The sequence below is a fragment of the Diadema antillarum genome, unplaced genomic scaffold, assembly GCF_040938485.1.
Source record: "Diadema antillarum isolate AM-2024a unplaced genomic scaffold, OU_Dant_1.0 seq00002183_RagTag, whole genome shotgun sequence".
NCBI lineage: Eukaryota > Metazoa > Echinodermata > Echinoidea > Diadematoida > Diadematidae > Diadema > Diadema antillarum.
Window position 1 is genome coordinate 182,787 of NW_027272820.1, and position 19,908 is coordinate 202,694.

Sequence of the window (19,908 nt, forward strand, 5' to 3'; positions counted from 1 at the left end):
TAGCCCTGTTCGCTTTGCTGAAGACCTATTTTTGAAGTCACAAGTGAAAACTAGAAATGTCACTACAGCGACTGGTTATACCCCCGCCAAACAACATTTCATAAGCTTTGGTCAAAACAACATTTCATAAGCTTTGGTCAAAAAACTGAGGAAGTAGTTAAATCCGCAAGATCTTTCCTTGATCTTCTGCCATTAATATGCCGTTACCATATGCCGTACTTTCGGGTACTGTCAAAAAATGTGTCTTGCACATCTACAACCAAAGGCACACATCTGTACCAAGTTTCATGGAAATTGGGCAAAAACTGAGGTTCAAGTAGTTTGCAACACAAAATTTTCATCATTTTGGCTCATAATATGTGAGCTGTTACCATGGCAACATACTTTTTGTAACTGTCAAGAAATGTGTCATGCTGACCTATATCCTAAGACAAACATTCAATATGAATTCCATGAGAATTGGAAGAACACTGATGAAGCAGTTTTGCCATGAAGCATTTTGCCCTATAAGATATTTTACCAATAACATGCCGTTACCATGGGAAGTAGTTCGCGACGCAAGATTTGCAACGGACCGACCGCTCGACCGCCCGACCGACCGCCCGACCGTCCGCTGATTCCTATATACCCCCTTCAAACTTCGTTTGGCGGGGGTATAATAAATGAGGTATCTTGTCAGAAATCTAGGAGCAGCAAACCAGAATAATGACGTCATATTCTAAGAAAAACTGATTTGCGCTTGCGCAATGAATGGACTTTCCCATGCTGCTACGATCTAGCGAGCTGATTGGTCGATGCAATGCAGCGTACTGTTACTGTGCGATGCAAGGTGGCTGCACGATATGATGCTGATGCCTAGTACACTCTCCTTGGTACACTGCACATGCATGCTATGAGAGTGGGACGCGGGGTGTCGATAAGTAAACTGTAGCAGTGTGCTACAGGGGACTTCGCCACCTCAAAAACAAGCATTTACGCTATCAGAGCTGATCATGGCCTATTAAAAAGAAAGTAGCAAAAATGTGAATATCTATCAGCTATGATACCAGTTGCAAATTCATGACATTGCATTATTCGGACTTTACGCAGATTTTACTGCACTAGCAAGTAACATTAAACTACGAATTCCCGGTACGAGTTACGATCAGAGTACAGCAGTGCCGTACGGCACTGAAGTACAGGTGACTGTGAGAGAGACAAAGATGTGGGTACGTGGGACTGTACCCTGTCTTCGCGTGTGTGAATGACTATGAAATTTCGTGTTCGGAACGAAGGTAGAAAGTGCACCTCTTTCGATTATTTCCACACATATCCGGACGCATGACTTCTCGAATGTGATATTTTAGAGTTACGGAAATAATTACATACTTAGTAACATACTTTAATTTTTTTTTTTTGTTCACGAACTCAAAATGTGAAATTTTAGCAACGATTTCTGACAATTATTTTCCGTTTTGAGAGTGAAGTTATGCTCCATTTTGGAATATTTTATCGTCGTTATTTTAAGAAGGTAACATAATGGCAGGTTAGAATTAGGTTTTTACTTTTCATAACCGTTTGGATTATAAAAAAATATGAAATAATAGTAAAGTTACAGCAGTTTTGCTGGGACACTTTCCTAGCGGTTTTCGTGCGAAACGTGCTCATTGAAGAGGAAAGCGAGGTCAGGTCAAAATGATAACAGTGAGTTGATTGCACCCGTCCGCTGTGACTGCCCAGGGTTGATGTGCACAGTCATCTGACTGGCTGTAGATCCAGAAGGATATTTTACATTGCTGCTGTTATTTTCACAATTCTATGTGCTCCAGGCAATATCTGCCAAATGACATGGATAACTAATCAAATTTATCGCCACACTATGCTCACATTCAAAGATTTTGGCAACAAATTTGCTTTGAAAGACTGCATACATTCCATTCCAAGCCATTGATCAAAGTGAAAAAGCGCCTCAGAAATGGCTTTGGGCCTCTGAGAGCAGAGTAATTTTCCGTGTCAAAAGGATAGAAACATGTTTGTTAGCAATGCTGTGCTCTTGAAGAGTCACTTTGCAGACTTTGTCTGCACTAACGAACTTACAAGAATGGGGGAAATTGTGTATTTTGTGAGCCTTGTCAAGGATGGGTGAAATATGTCTGATTTGTGTGGCAATGATAACTTGCTGTATTCACAATCTTGCATGACATATATCATTGGATTTATGTCATGCTCTGGAAAGGTTCAAAGTACATTTTGTCGCAAAAAGTTGGATTGATCATCATATTGGTAACTGAGCCCTGTAATCTACATTCCATCACTAACACCCCATCCCAACACTCACACATGCACACAACCTTACAACCTAGTTCTGCATGACAGCTGCACATAAACAAAGTATGAGGAGCACACAGATTTATGTCCATAAAGTTGGTGTATAACACCACAAAAAATGGAACAAGCACTCTGGGGGTCTCACTGCTCACTTGAGCTCCAATATGATTTGAAACATAATACAACCTCCTTGCAGTGCCCCTCAAAGATAATGTCATTCACTAAATTGTGACCACTTCTTCAGGGGCTCTGTAAACAGTATTACACATATAAAATGCATCTCAGCACTCAGGACAGCATCCACCATCGAGAAGAGAAATGGTGCATGCCCCAAGGCACCCTACACTATCTTTTGAACAATTAATATCCCTTCTAAGAAAGAATGAAAAGGTTGATTTTTCCTTCGGTGATTACCTGATTGGGTGGGGCCATCAAACAATGGCCATCCATCAATTTCAACTCATGTCTGGGCAGAATTCACAAACAATGCGACTCAATTTTACTACTTCATGATCTAGAGAAGATGTAAGAAACAATTGCACCTGCCTATTAGATACACACAGGACACACTATCATTTTTTCGAACATTGACTCGAGTTTCCCAATGCGGGACATAACCTCCGTGCTATTTTCCGCTGTAGTCACAGTCGGGTTGGGAGCGGTAGCAGCTGGTGCGGGCGGGTTCGGCTGTGCCTTCCCCGAAGCCGCGGGGCGGGATGCCTTAGGCCTCCCGCCGCTAGACAGAGTTTTGCCTGCAGCCTTCTTCTTTGCTGCCGGAGCTGGGCTCACACAGCTCGGTATCTTTTTTGGCTTTTGCCTTCTCCGATTTGTCAGCTGGTTCATCCATGCTGAGAACGATAATCACGCTTGTAAGAGAGCACGAATTCAGTTCCGTATTTCCGCAGATTTCGATGATATTTTCCGATTTTTCGGTCAGATAAAAATCGCTTCGCGATCGAACATTGCGCTGGAACGAAGATGGCGATTGCGCGCGGAACGGCCTCTCATATTACGCAAATTCAGCCAATGGCTAATGCGCAGCCAATGGCTGAATTCTCTACCGTACATAACTGACACTGTGAGACTTACTCGCCCCAAAGTGCTCTCATGTCTTAGTAATCATGCAATAATGGTTTCGTACCAGAGCAGAGCGGGCTATGAAAAATTCAAACGAGCTGTTAGTTTGACTCGACGTGGTACCGCGACAATCAATATACACGTATTGTACGAAACCATTATTGCATGATTACTAAGACATGAGAGCACTTTGGGGCGAGTAAGTCTCACAGTGTTAGTAATATGAAAGGTACTTTAACCTGAAACACAAACTAAGACAAGGAAACTCAGAGAAACTTTTGAGGTACCAAAACTTTATATTATCTTTAAGAACTTATCCACAACAAAAGGGTTGAGTCCTTGAAGGTATTGGTAAAATACGACTGCACCTTTTTGGGAATAAAATTGATACTTTCAACAATTTCACACTTAATCCTTTCTATGTATGGTATCCCTCTGGATCCATTCTGCCATGGACTTTGATACTTCATCATGACTATCTAGTTTTTCAAGGTATTAATTCTGTAATTCTCATATCAACACTGTGCTGCTCTAATCAGGAGAAGTAGGGACCTAACTCTTAAAGAAAAAAAAAATCTTCAAAACAAAGACAAAGAGTATCATATAACCTTTATGCTACACAGATGCAATTGTGAACATAGAGACTGATTAAATTTTAAGTCCTAATAGGAAACACACCCTTCCTACCCCATCAATAAAAAGAAATTAAGAAAATGAAACTTATAAAATAAAAGTGACTGAAAACTTGACGAACAGAGATGTTGTATTGACCAAGGTATTTGGGTATACATGTATCTTGGTAGAGATTTTTATACAAAGTTCTGTATATTTTACACAAGGTTCTGTATCCTGTTTCCAGTATATTTCAAATCACAACACAGAGAAAATTGTTCCCCCTTGACTGGCCCTCAGTTATTTTCCTGCCCTAGCTGTTTTACGACTTTAAACCTACAAGAGCTATATTCTGTACTCACATCTGGATGTCCTCCAGCCAGGGTACATTATATGTCAAAAACTGATATCTAAACAACAGATTTTCCTCGTTTTTGTCAATTATCATACTGCTTTTGTTTATGCCATGGATAAACTCATAGCTGAAGAAATGCTGAATATGAATTGATTCATGATTTAATAGCCTTAAGGAAACTATTTAGACAGAAACTTCAGTAACTAGGAAGATATGTTATCATAACCTCACAATAGTGTCACCTGTATAATTACTGAAAGCACCACCTGTGTAGATGGGATGCCATGGAAGTGTGTCAGTATGGATGAAAGGAAGATGATCACAGGCAGGTTGAAAATGGATAAATCTCTCCTTTCTTGGTTTAAACTATTACACAAGGATTAAGATTATAAATGAGTGCTGATTCAACTTTGCAAAGTGTGATTATGACTCGATAATGGATGAATTTGCATCAAATTACTTCAGCATGCATGCACATTGAGCATTCTAGTCAAGGGTAATAAAATTACGTGACAGGAAATAATTCAAGGTTCCAAATTTCACAGCCTCTGATATTAGACCAAACTTCCTCTAAAAACTTAAACACCTTGACTCTCCTTACTCTGGGGACATCCTTGTGTACAGAAAAAGACAGAATTTGTAATATGTTTTCATTTGCAAGAAATTATATATGGGAGAGCTATGTACCGAGGGGTGTGGTTGCTAATAAACTGATAATTTAACTTGCAGATATGGCCTTCAGTCTCTCTTCCTGAAATCCTGCATTCTGCATGAAAATTCTATAGCTTAAAATCCCCTTATGTTATATTAATCAAAACATCAGTGCTTTTGTTTACAACTAACTAAACACACTGTGGGAAATCCTGTTCTTGGTATAACTTTTATGAGCTGCTTTACAAGTCCTGACAGGTTATCTTCATATGAAGATATAAATATGTATAGACATGTGATGATTACCCACCAGCAAGTGCCAAGAATTTCACAAATGAAGCAATGATTAAAACTGACATAACATGATATGGATGGATGGAAAAAAATGCTGCCACCAATGAAAGAAAAATATCTGATGCAGTTACTTTGTGCCTACTCGTACACTCGTGTACATTAAAACATAGTCTTTGAACAGCTTCTTGTGACAGACAAGTCAAACATGCAGGAATGCTGTAATGAGCATCAGAGGAGATGGTGAAAGACCTCTCACGTAGCATGAGTGGGGGCCTTCAATCAGGCACAGTGTGCTTGGAGATCACCCATAAAAGTAACAAATGGCACTCATGCTGACACAGATCTACAACTAGCTTTACATTGTGGCTTCACATATATCACAGTATATAAAGCACACACATGACACAACAATGGCATCGGTCTGACATCAGTCAGACAGTGTCACCAACACTCATCAATCAGGATTACAGCATGAAGCAAAGAGCAGAACTATCACTCCTGAATAAAATGAGATGAAAACAGAGCTGTGAAAAGATTACAAGCACAGGAATAATAGAACAGGATGTGGCAAGTTATCATTGGCTGATTTGCACAAACTGTAACTCTGTTACTATTGTTACTACTGTACATGGCTCAATTCACTAAAATTTGCTAGTTTAGTTTTTTTTTCCCTTTTTTTTTGATACTGCAATAACAAAGCAAATGAATCTTTAATATATTAAGTGAGTTTGCACAGTGACCTTGAGAAGTCACATTATGAGGGGAAAATATTTCCAATACATGTCAAAACCGTAGGCCTACATACAATATTAAATAAACTGCTATGGCAGGAGAAAGGCTGAGTAACATGGAAAATTAAGAGTTGTACATGATCAGTGTGCTTTGTCTACCAATGTTTCTTTTTCAGATTGATTTCATGGATGTATTTGTCAGTCCTTTTATAATGCTAAACCTGTTCAACTCTTTGATTATGGCACATAAAAATCCAAGTAATAATGTTCAAATATATGAACAATTATGATATAAATACACAATTTCTAAAATACAATATATGATAAACAATTGGAAAAAATTAAATATTTTTTGATACTTTCAGTAATGTGTTGTTTTACTTAGTTTGCATTCTCTGGCCCTATATTGATGGCTGGAGAAGTCATATGAAAGTATGACATATTTTCCTGATTTTGCACCATTTCTTCAAATTTTACAAATATAGGCCTAACAGTTTTGCAAGTTGTATAACACTGCATTGTGGTTCCACTCACAAAAACTTTGTACATGTGTGAATTCTCATATGCTTGAGGAAAGAGCGTGATCACAAATCAAATGTCACATCTCCATGGCAATACCCAACATTAATTTGAATGCACGGCATTTATCTCCTTCTGGTGGCAACTTACCTAACATACACTAAGTATAAAGAATTTGTTTTGTGTTGTGCTATTGCAGGCCTCAAATTCTTTGTGATTTTGGTCATGGCCACCTTGGTCTTGACGCTAAATTTTGGAGGAGGCATCACGGCCAAAAGTGATTTACTTCGAAATAATTTTTTTCACTTTCACCAACAATGATTTGATTGGTGTTTCTTTGCTTGGCATCACTGTTGTGCTAGGATGTGATACTGTACATAATACCTTGATATCTATTCAATGAAAATAAAAGGGGAAATGTAATATTTTAGACCACATTCTGGAAGAAAAATGTATGTGTGTGCGACAGATCTATGAAAAGGTGGGGAAAATTTATGTTTTTGTCTTCAAACTTTCTAGTTTCTAGTTACATTTACAGAAAAGGGTCATGGCCAATAGTAGCCTTAAGCTCTTCAAGCTTTGGAGGGGCATCAAAGCCATGACCTAATAGCCTCAGTGTAATTTGAGCCCTGCTATTGGTCTCACGATTACAAGTTTAACTTTGTTAATGTTTTTAACAAATGAGTTCTTACGACTTGACAAATACTTAATGGTAAACTTACTATATTGTTTCATGGGAAATGCATTACAAAATAACAGAAGCATACATCAGTGATCTTACTCCTAATGCTTCTAATTATAGATATTGATTCTCCAACAGTATGCACATAACTTTAGCCTTCTTCACATGCATGGATGGTGGCATCAATTGTGGAATAATACACAAATATAAAAAGTTGTCAGGCTTGGATTTCTCAATGATACCATACAAAAAATCCAACACAATGTAGATTTCAAGAATCAACTAGGAGCAATACATCTATGTGTGTGAGTGTGTGGTTTTCTTTCTTTTGTGTGTGTGTGTGTGTGTGTGTATTTGTCATCTGAGTGCACATTCAACAATTGAAACTTTGAGACCTATGACATTTCTAAAATATAATTTTATCGGCAAAGTTAGAAGTGAGATTGTATCTATACTCACGGCAGTTGAGTTCATCAGAGCCATCTGGGCAGTCGTAGATTCGGTCACAGATCTGGTTGATGAAGATGCAGGAGCCATCAGGGCAAGCTTCTTGGTCAAATCTACAGATGGGTGGACATCCCTCCTCATCTGAGCGATCTGGACAATGGATGGTGTTGTCACAGCGTAGACGTATTGGCAGACACGTCCCAAGGCTTGGACAGGAGATCTGATTGAGTGGGTCACATGTCGGGACGATGGGTGCAGTCGACTGAGCTTGTGTTGTGGGAGTCACCACCACGACTGTACACAGAAGAAGATAAAAATATGCCATATCCAGCTGTATACCCATCCTATTTTTCACTGGTCACTATTCTAATACGACAACTGAGTTCATGTAACTCAAGGTTTTCAAGAGGTCAAACTTTGTTCAAGTTACATTATGACCTATAACCTATGATCCATCCTTCCATGCAGATGAAGAAAGACGCTCAACAGTCCACTTTGGCAGGAGTGCTGACAAAAGTCTTAAAGCTCAAAAACCTAATCCAAAGTCGCCATGCACAGTCCAAAAGCGATGGAGCAGAGCAATGCTCAGCACAGAAAGACTAAGTTTTTTCAAGCCCGGGGTTGAATAGTCCACACTGCAGTATCCTCTTCTGTCTTGTCATGTTACATGAAACTTTCCATGAATGCAGCCAGTGAGTAAACAAGCAGCAAGAGGGGACATAAATCTCAGCCTTCCTCTAAGGGTCTGCTGCATCCCTGACTGCCTGCCACCCCCCCTTACTCCAGCCAGTCAAGTCCTCTCTGAAAGGCTTCCCTCCCTGTACGTCCCTTGCCTCTTCACTACCACTTCTCCCTGAATTGAGTACTAACTCCACTCTACACTGAGTAGCATACCCAGTCTTGACCTCTGAACCTGTGTGTGCATGTTTCCAAATAATGCAAATTGATATAACTCCTGTGTACATAAAACATTAATCAAAGGTACAAGCATAATACAAACAAACTCTTTTGAGTATTATTCTGCCTTTCAACAGTTTATTATGAGAAATATGGAATATGATCTTCATGGTGCTATACTTTTGAGTCTGCATGAATAGACTATTAACACACAAGCAACTAGAATGAGGGCAGTATATACCACCCTACCAATTTCATCATGCGTGGTGATTTGTCACGCAACATATTATCATTCCCTGAATAGAGGACCTATAATAACTTGAATTGAGCTACAGGCTGGATGCCACAATTGAGGTGTATGGATGTAGTCGGTTACCCAGGGGTATCAGGGTGGTGTTTGCATGATGCACACTTTGTTCTTTTGTGAGAGTGTGTGTTTGTATCTTTTTCTTCTTCTTTTTTTTTTTTTGGGGGGGGGGGGGGTTGATTAATTCATTGGCGAGAGTGATAAACAGTGATTTCAAAAAGGAATAAACTAACTTAATGTGATAATGTCCAAGGAAGAATGATAAGCTGAGTGCACGATTGTTTCCTTCTTTTCTGCGTCATTTGTGGTCAATCATCTGTGATCCCAGTATAGTTTACCAATTATTGCTGTTTGTAAGTGTATCAAGGCTAGGTGCTTTCATTGGTGCTGAGTTTGGGTGGATATCACCAGCCTAGTCACCCTCTCCAGACAGGCTAACAACTCATAAAGCTGATAGAATAGCCAGGTAGCCTTGCCCTGCCAACATCACACAACAAGATAGCATGTAAATAAAGGTAGCCTATTTAACCCTTTACTTATAGGAACCTGGAGAGTTTTGTACAGAGTTTTTGAGTATTTCATATCTCATTGGGATCAAGTAAAAATGTGTAGCAAGTACACAATGGTATTTCAAACAATATTTTCACTGTTGTCTTGCTTTCTCTTTCCATAAATCAATTATTCCTATATTAACAAACTTTGCACCTGCTTCCTTTATTTCATCTTGTCAATAGTAATAAAATGTATGCATGGTGAAAGAAAAGACTTTTAGAATTTTACAGCAAGCTTTGCCATCATACCTCAGCTCTGACAATATTCAATAGATAAGCCTAATGTAGTTGCTGCATGAATAAGCTCTGTATCGTATATCACAAAACAATAGCATAGAATTCAGCAGCAACTTACCACCCTGTGAAAATAAAACATATAAATAAATAAATAAATAAATAAATAAATAAATAAACTTACTATTCATCTCCATGCTTTAATAGCAATGAATGTTTCCAGATGCTTAATGTGTTTCTGAGTTGTGGCAATATGTGGAGGCCTTTATTTCATGCATAACTGTCCACTGCACCATGGGTATTGAAAAGAAATCTTGAACTGCAGACTGCTAGGCCTTGACAGGATAAAAAAGTCAGTGCTCACTGTGTATGTCTTACCTATTGTAGTCCTGTAGTTTCAAGTGAGTGTGCTATGTTCTTTGATGATGATGCAATTACTCTCTGGGAGAATCTAATTCTAAGTTTGTCAGTCTCTAAAGGAATTATTCACTGAGACGACCAAATGTCTTCATATGTACAAAGTCTACAGCAAATACAGAACGCTGAGTTTATGGATCAGTACAGACCAGGTGGGTTAAAGTATTCCTGAGTGGTTAATGGTCTACGTATGTGTTGTCAATCCTTAGTTTACAGTATGTTTGTCCCAGACACCATGTCCACAGTTTGACAAGAGCTTGTGTTATGATACTCAGAGAAAGGTTTGAAAAGGTTGGCATCTGTGTATCAAATGCCTGTTCAAAGAAATCAATTAGTACATCTACTTTAAATATAAATATATTGGCTGAATCAAGGAAAGATTATTCCAATTCATATTTTCCTATTTGCAAATCATAAATATTTCCACAATGGAAGAATCCTCAATAAGTAGCAATGGCCCTGCAACTTTTGGGAAAAAAGAGTAGAATGACTTTCCCTCATTATTGAAGTACAGAAAAACAATTTATGAAAGACTAGAAATGTCACTATGGCGACTGATGCCTCCGCCATAAATGCATGATTCTCCCTATGGGTGTATAGTACAATGTCTCCACAATGTGTGATGACAGTTTCACATAACTGGCAAAATACTGAAATGACAGGTTTGTCAGAAATATCTTGAATGGTCACTTTCCTTGAACTGGGTTTGCTATAATTGTCTAAGAGTACAGGTACACATATTTAGGGAATTGAGGATTTTTACTTAAAGGACAAGTTCACCTTCATAAACATATGGATTGAGAAAATGCAACAATATTAGTAGAACACATCAGTGAAAGTTTGAGAAAAATTGGACAATCGATGCAAAAGTTATGAATTTTTTACATTTTTGTGTTGGAACCGTTGGATGAGGAGACTACTACAGCTTGTGAGTCATATGCGTACAACAGTATAAAGAAAATGTAAAAGAAAATTCAATATATTTTCACTTTTTTCGCATAATAAAAGAGCACTTGACTTGCCTCTTTCTAAAGGCAGGGGGAATAATATTACCCATAACATTTGTCGGTAACGAGTCAGGGGAATGTGTACTTTTTTCAAAAGATGGAATTTTGTGAAATTCTCTTTATATTTTCCTTATATTGTTGTACGCATGTGACATCTAAGTTATTCATACACTGCAGTAGTCTTCTCATCCAGCGGGTACTGTACAAAAACTTCAAAAATTCATAACTTTTGAACGGATTGTCTGATTTTCCTCAAACTTTCATTGATGTGTTGTACTAATATTGCTACATTCTCTCAATCCTTATGTTTATGAAGGTGAACTTGTCCTTTAACTTCTGACGGACCCTTTTATAAGTTTATGCATTGAGTAATTTCCAAGGTATGAAGAAAGAGTGCAATTACAGTACAAATTAGATTTTTTCGCGGGGGCATTGAAACCTTGCCTTTGACCCTTAACCTTTGACCTTTGACCTTCTGGCTGGAAATTTCCCAGAGAATCTCCATTAGGTAATGCATGTATATATTAAGTTTTTAAACTAATAATGCAAGCATTGCATATACTACAGTATGAGGGAAATAGTAACATTTTGAGGAGTTGACCTTCACCTTTGACCCCCCTGACTATTGACCCATGACCCCTAAATTCCCTAGATTATCCCTGCCAGTCTGTATATGCGTATATACCAAGTTCCATGAAAATACATTGAACCATTTGCGAGAAAAGTGATATTGCAACATATTCACCTAATCTTTGACCTTTTGACCTTTGACCTTATGACATGAATCTCTCTGGAGAATCTTTACGCAGTAGTACATGTCTACACTAAGTTTCAAGAAAATACCTTTGGGCATTGCATAGATATAAGGGAAATAGCAACATTTTTAGCATTTGACCTTGACCGTTTGACCTTTGACCTCTTGCCAATGTCACTAAAATCTACTCAACTAATTGTCCCATCATACATCATCCTTGGACCAAGTTTGGTGAAAGCTGCTTCATCCAGTTTTGAGTTATCACGTAAACAGATCAATTTTAGGATTTGACCTTGATCTTTGACCTCTGACCTCTGTCTGATTTCGCTAAAAAACTTATCAAGTAATTGCCCCATCATACATCATCCTCCCACAAAGTTTGGTGAAATTTGCTCTATCCAGTCTTGAGTTATCGCGGTAATCGGATACAATTTCATGATTTGACCTTGACCTTTGACCTTTGGCCGATTTCACCCAAAATCTAATCAAATAATTGCCCTATCATACTTTATACTTGGACCAAGTTTGGTAAAATTCCAGTCAATATTACTCAAGTTATCGCGTAAACAAAAGCGGACGGACGTTAGTCGTTACGGACGGACGGACAACCTGAAAACATAATGCCTCGGCACCACTTCGTGGCGGAGGCATAAAAAATTAATGATTTTATGACTGACTGCATGCAAACAGCAAGGATCAAAAGAATTAAATTGGGAGTAGGGATATCACATCAAGTGTATAGGCCTAATATAATTCAAGAATTTGAGTGGCTGCCAAGGCAACTAAAATCAAGTGACGTGTATTTGTGCAGATCATACAAAGTATATGTATAACATACATTGCCATTATATGTCACAGTCTATCATTGTAATAGAACACTTGAAAGTCTGTTTGATTTTTTTTTCCCCCCAGCACTGCAGGCTCGAGGTTGGGGGGGGGGGGTGGGGATGAATAAAACTTCTTGGGGGAAAAATATAGTAACTCCTGGGGAGGGGATGTTAAGTATCATACTACATCTCTGAAAAGGTAATGCCTGTATAATATCACATTGCTTGGAGCCTGTTTAAACTGGCAATAATCAGCATAGGACCAAGTCAGTGCTGTTTAAAAACAGTGCTAGAGAGAGCACAGTCATGGTGGTGGCTGTGAGGAACTAATCTTCAACCAATAAATGGGTCAGCCACAAAGAGATTTCACCTGTGTCGATCATTATCAGATCTGATTCAGTGGGCCACTGCACTTTACCTTCAACTTATTTCCACTTACATACACTATACCTTCACAGAAGACATCGCTTTGATCCCTTTCAAGTACTTAGTCACACTTCACAGCTACCTGAGCAGACTACACCATCCAAGGTACAACCATGAACACCATCTTTTGTGGCTTTGACAGCCAGTCATGGTGAGGCAGTAGAGCACAGGAAGAAGAGAGCCATGTCTTCAAAAAGCTAATCTTAAAAATAACTGCAAAAACTAATCCTGATGAAAATTATATAGAATACCATGAGAGCACAAATTCATATTGTGGAAAGATCGACAACTGGAAAGAAAAACTCTTTCATGCATTTTCAAGGTTACTGGTAATCTCACAAACCCTTTTACCCTGAAAATAATTTCAGCTGATTCAACAGTCTTTATTATCTATCCCAAAATGCAAAACAGAAAAGATAGTTTACCTTGAACTGCACTGAATGCATACACATTTTCCCTTCAGAGGCAACATCAAAGCTTTATAACTTCAGACTATCACAAAATTTACAATGCATAATGCAACTGTAAGGGAGCTCCTCTGACTGAAGTACATTAGACTGAACACCTCATAATAATTAAATGATTCCTTGTGCCCATATACCAAAGTGAGCTGCATAACAATCCTAGATTTCTACATGCAGGTTAGAATGCAGAGACTCCAACCCCAAGCATCTTCTGATCGGGAGATTCTCCCGCCCGAAACCCCTAGTAAACGGGAGTTGATGTGTGCGAAGCGCGAAGTTCCTAGGGTTCTAGATGTTCTCTGGTGCTATCTAAGGCTTATTTTTTCAACATACGATAGCAAAAAGTAAGAAATCCTTTCCACCGGGAGACACAGAGCCAGGCGGGAGAAATCAAATCTCAAACGGGAGAACGGGAGATTTTGCAAAAATGGGCTTTCGGCGGGAGATCTCCCGTCGAAAACGGGAGAGTTGGAGTCTCTGAGAATGTCTCAGTATACTGTCAGCCTGCTTTTAACAACAGACAAGCAATGTGTTTACTTCCTTATAATAGTTCATCTCAGAGATACATGTAGCAGGAGGCATCTAGGCCACTGGCCTAGCTATTTCAACAATTATTTGTGGTGAGGAGTGCATTTTACACTTCTATAGGGCTTTTTACACTTGTGTTTCTTAACCCCGGACTTTCTCTGACCCAGGACTATCGTTAGTCCCGTACCAATTTTTTCAGCTTTTTACACTCGCCAATTAGTCCCGTACTATCTCTTGTCCGGGGCTAAGGAGAAAACTGACCTTTTTACACTCGTATTTCTTAGCCCAGGACTTTCCAAACCACACGAATATTCATAATTACGCTGTGTACTGTACAAGTACACGCACGCACCGGCAGCACTTGATGACCTCGTTTCTGATTGGTCAGTGAGGGTCGGACTTCGTCTCCGTCGCTTAGCCCAGGATTATTTTTTCGTTCTGTTTACACTCACTTGCTTGGCACCGCAATTGCGGTGCTAACCCCTGCTATTTTGCAGGGCCAGATAGTACCGTACTATTGGTGGGGCTAGCCCACTTTGGCAAAAACGAGTGTAAACAGAAAGTGGGCTAAGGATAGTCCCGTACCAACGGTGGGGCTAAGGCCCCCCCTTAGCCCCACCGTTGGTCCGGGGCTAAGCAAAATTTTACAAGTGTAAAAAGCCCTTATGTCACTTTACTGTCTATTACAACAATAGTAGGCAACACACATAAAATGTCAGATAACCTGTCCATAGCAGCCACCTGCCTATAATGACCACTCTTTTCACTTCCCTTGGGTGGCTGCTGTAGACAGGTTCGTCATCATCCTTGTTCAGTGTAATTTGTTTTTTTTTTTTTTCAGAGTATTGGTTTCTCTGCTCATGGACCACATATAATTCCACAACTATAAACATGGTGCTGTTGAAATATGTACTACATGATGTGAAATTATGAAAATTGCCTGGACTCTCCTTTAACTATTGTGCTTTAGTACTGTCAAAGGAATGGGATATAATCCAGCAAATCTTTCCATTTTTACCTCTCTCTGGACATATGATAAAATTCAGTCCATAAGACATTGGAATGTCACACAATTCATATGATGTATGAGGTCAGACGTTTGTCACCTCATGAACATAGTTCAAAGCTCTGGGGTGCTGTACGGCCTTAGAGTTCAGGTATAATTCAGACAGGATCAGAAGGCTTTCTCTGCTCTGTGTGCAACACCAAACAGTATATTTGATCTGTCTAATGGAACTGTAGCTCGTTGCTTTGAACACTGACAGTATGCTATTGTACTGATGTTGTCAAAATTACCTGGCTACTTAAAAAGCAAATTTTGATTATTACTCTGGTGTGGGTGTACTGCAATACTTGTCTTTCTTGTGTTGCCATTTCCACAGTGATTACTGACACCTTTGACACAAATATGCACAGTTTACCTCTATAACTCCCGAAATGATCTTCATTGGAGTCTTATACCATCATGCTTGTTTGTTTAAATCAGTACAGTCCATTCGCTGCTATTTGCCTTCCAGGTCAAACCAACATTCCCCTCTATTCTTGGAGGATTTCAAAGAAGCCGCAAAGAAGCTGGCATGGAAGGCCAACTTCAGGCGAGAGCTGGCCACCAGAGTACAATCTCATCCAAAATAAGTTCCAAAATCTCCTGATCACAAGCCATACACACAAACTGACTGGTTAAAGCACTATATCCTGAGGCTATCCTTGCTCAACATATTCCACTACTGCGACTGCTACTAAGCATCAATAAAGAGATTAAAACCTGATATAAAAACAGAATCCTCACAACCATGGCATTCTGTCTGCCTACTTATTCTGTTATATCATTATATTTAACAATCGTAGAGTATACTGTACATGTTTGTTTTGCAAACACAATACTTTGTAGATTGGGAGTTGAACAACATTTCTACAGTTAAATTTGACAGAGAACCAGAGTGATATGGAATGAAAAATTAAGTTATCCCTTCTATCAAAAGTAAAAGTTAGATGTCCCCCACCATGTAGGAAAAAAAAAATACATTGCATCTCTGTTATCAGAGACAAGACTTCTATGAATTATTAATTTCTTGAATATCAATAGCTGACTCACGAAATTCTTCCAAATAAACACCCTTACAAATATACAGCACACTGTATGCACCAAGTATATCACAAATTATTGGGAAATGTAAGATGTATGTGGTATTCTGCAGATTTGTAAGTCGACTCAATAAAATTCATGAAAACAAAAGCACCGTGAAATATACCACAAATATTACAGTATCCAACAGTCCTACCCTTCATATGGATCCAAATGCTGGCATCATACATGTTGTATCAATTTGTGCTTGTACATGTACATCTTAGACGACAAGTTCACCTTCATATACAAGTGAATTGTGAAAATGGAGCAATATTGATAAGAAACATCAGTGAAAGCTTAAGGAAAATTGGACATTCCATTAAAAAGTTATGAATTTTTGAAGTTTCATTACAACTGGATGAGAAGACTACAACAGCTTGTGATGTCACATGCATAGAATGATACAGAGAAAATACAAAGAAAACTCAACATATTTTTACTTTTCTCGCATAATGAAACAGCATTTGACTTGCCTCTATCAGAGGGCAGGGGGAATAATACTATCCCTAACAGATATGTCAGTGACAAAACCAGGGAATGTATAGTTGTTGTTTTTTAATGAAATTTTGTGAAATTCTCTTTATATTTTCAGGACTCGTCCTCAATGGGTTAATGTACTACTAGTAACTGTTGGGTCTCACAAATTAGCTTGTCTACATGTATGAAGCAAGTGGTTATGATCAATGAAGAAACAGTTCGTTTGGACAGACATTTCATGAAGGTGATAGTTTTTAGGCCAAGCAACAATTTTTGAATATGAGAGCTTGTTTAACTTTTACAACAATCTATATAGCGCAAATCAAACACAAACATACACACACAAATAATGTCTCTGTGGCAATGTAATAATTGTACCTATATTTGTATTACTCAACTCAATTTACTAATCACCAGATGAGGTCCATGGCATAGGTTAAACTATATCAAAATCACTGTCCTGCAAGTTTACTCTTGCTCGCGAGAAAGTGATCATGTGATAAGATAGAATTTTGTCATCTTGATATAGTTTGTCTATATAAATCTGAAAGTTATCATTGTAAGAGATTCATTCTATGTACTCACTTTGTGTGTGGTGTTTTGTAATACATTGTTAAATTTTTCATCTTGATATATAGTTTGTCTTCATATGTAACTAAAAGTTATCACTATAAAAGATTCAATCTATGTATTCACTTTGTGTTTTGTTATACATTGTTAAAAAATTTGTTGGATAAAGACATAAAAGAAGGGAAAAAAGCGATCCAACAATAGTTTTGAAGGAACTGTGGCAATTGTGGTGATAAATGCACATAAACTGCTTTGGATGTGGGCTCATATTTGTTAGACAAAATGAACTCTCATGCTCGATCTATCACCTCAAATTTCAACACCACCTTTAAGAAACCATCTTAACAGCACTGAAAAAGTGTCAAAAATATTCCTGAATGCTATGCAGTGTAACTGGATCCTTAACATCATCAAAATGTAGCCGTGGGAGGCAGCAGAAAATACCTCTAGAATTGAAAACAACATACCTCATTCAGACACCCCCAGATTGACAAGTACTATGAGGGAACTACACATGAAAACGGGATATAATTTTAAAGCAAGAATATAAGACTTAACAGCTTGAATGACTTACAACTGTACTGCAATCTCTGACAGATTATTTCTCAGAGGTACTCATGAGCTTTGCTTCCAATATGAAATCAGTTTGCATTTCCTTTTCCAGACATTACTTGAGTACAGTTAATGATGTTGGATGGCATACATTGTGTGACAATGCTACATTTTATATTGCTTTCCAAAGAACATGCATAGTAGCGCAAGTAGCGCAAGTAGCGCAAAAAGTTTCAGATGTATTGGATGTTGCCAAAGACAATAAATTTGTACTCAGGTATAAAAACAAAACAAAAAACAAACATAAAAAACTGTCTTGACAAAAAAGCCTTTCCAACTTGCCTGATGATTATCATAATTATATAGGGCCTACCTGCTTTTAATGGAAAGTCATGCTCTTGAGAGATCAGCAATGAAAAATTGCTCAGAAAATGATCATATAAGTACTGTAAAAGGGGAAATTTTCGCAATGCGGAAATTTTCATGTATTTCACACAACTAGACAATAGCGCAAAGATAAAAGCATGCAAATATTTTTGCTTGTTTTGTCATGTTCCAGTAATTAATGTCTTGATTCCACAGAATTAAAAAATACATGAAACTCCTCTCATCCGGCCGAGTGCAAAAAATTACTCATGCAAAAATAGGTTTCAGTTTAAGTTTCAGTAAGTTTTTCAGTTTCAGTAAGATTATTTCTGACACAGGATTAAATTCAACTGTATTGACATTGAAAGATGATAAACATTGATTGGTTTGTTAGAGAATTATATAGACAGTGTTCTATCTCTAAACCCCACAGGTGTATGATATGATTGACAGAGTTTTTACATTTCTACAGATGCAATAGCCTCTAATTAGTGTTAATGTAGCCTTTGTATGTAATAACTGCACATCTTGCTTACAGTTTATAGCTATACACATAAGAATAATATACTGCATACTAAATATTTCTGCAGCAAAAACAAAAAATAATAATAATAATAAATAGATAATTCAAACTGATAAAATCTACTATTATGTTGGAACTGAAAATTAGACCCAAAGGAAGCTCAAATTACATAGTATAAACAGTAGATGGAAGGAAGAGTCTGAAGCAATTACCGGCCTATTAATTGGTTGTTACTTCATTCTTCTCCTTAAAAGTGCCATGCTTCCATTGAAGATAATTTATAGAACAAGTAGAGGCCAGGACATAAATGAAACTTTATTAAAGTTACACAGATTTCCTATATTGTAAGCATAAGAACACAACTGGAGACACAAAACTGCATGTATAGAAGTATTTCAACAAGTTGCGAACTTGCTAGCATTACATGACACCACCACAAAGTTGACTGCTGCCATCTCTTGGTGAAAGCAACAAAGTCCTCAACCTCTGACAGCTGCCATCATTCCAGACAGCACATTCCATGGATGGAGAGCAGGCACTCTAGGGTCTTGTGGGAGCTATTTGGCACACCATGGCGTGAAAGGATACCACCTGCTGGGCACCACATCAGAACCAGGTGTTCTGCATACCTTTGATGTGTTGATATTAATTCACGTTTCAAAAATACATTGGTTTGAAGAACTACAATTTCTACTAGAATCAATCATGTGCTATGCAGCAATTGGATTCTACTATTGCCTAATAGTCAATTATAATTAGGACGAGACATGAAAACTCGTCACATTGAGGACGAGTTAGGTGATACGCTTGGGGTCATCAGATGACAGTCATCTGTGATCGACAAAGAAAAGAATGTGATATAGGCACCTTGAAGTTATATTGAGCGTGCATGCGAAACCGTTTCTGTAACCACTCGGCCACGGGTCATCCATGGAAATGGTAAGACAAAAAAAAACAACAATGTATAGATATAACAGGGGGAAAGTCAATGCCCACTCAACTAACGTGGCCGTGTGAACATCTATTGCATTGCTAGACGGAAAAGCGGCCTTGTAACGACTGAGGTCGCTACGCCATTTCTGGCAACTTGGGAAAAATACGTCCCGCAGACATAAAACCTATAATCGGCTGATTTTGATACCTTGCCTTTAATCACAATTTTCAGTGTAATGACGTCATCAAATTACAAAACAATGGCATCGTCT

The 19,908-nt window shown here is 38.2% G+C and overlaps 1 protein-coding gene across 1 annotated transcript in view; it reads right to left on the reverse strand.

Moving 5' to 3' along the window:
• The window catches only part of LOC139714171 (basement membrane-specific heparan sulfate proteoglycan core protein-like), a 174,236-nt gene that overhangs the window by 46,425 nt on the left and 107,903 nt on the right, over window positions 1–19,908 (reverse strand). The window contains exon 6 of the mRNA XM_071625889.1: window positions 7,688–7,969. Within this exon, the coding sequence (XP_071481990.1) occupies window positions 7,688–7,969 (282 nt within the window). The remainder of the gene's footprint in view (window positions 1–7,687; window positions 7,970–19,908) is intronic.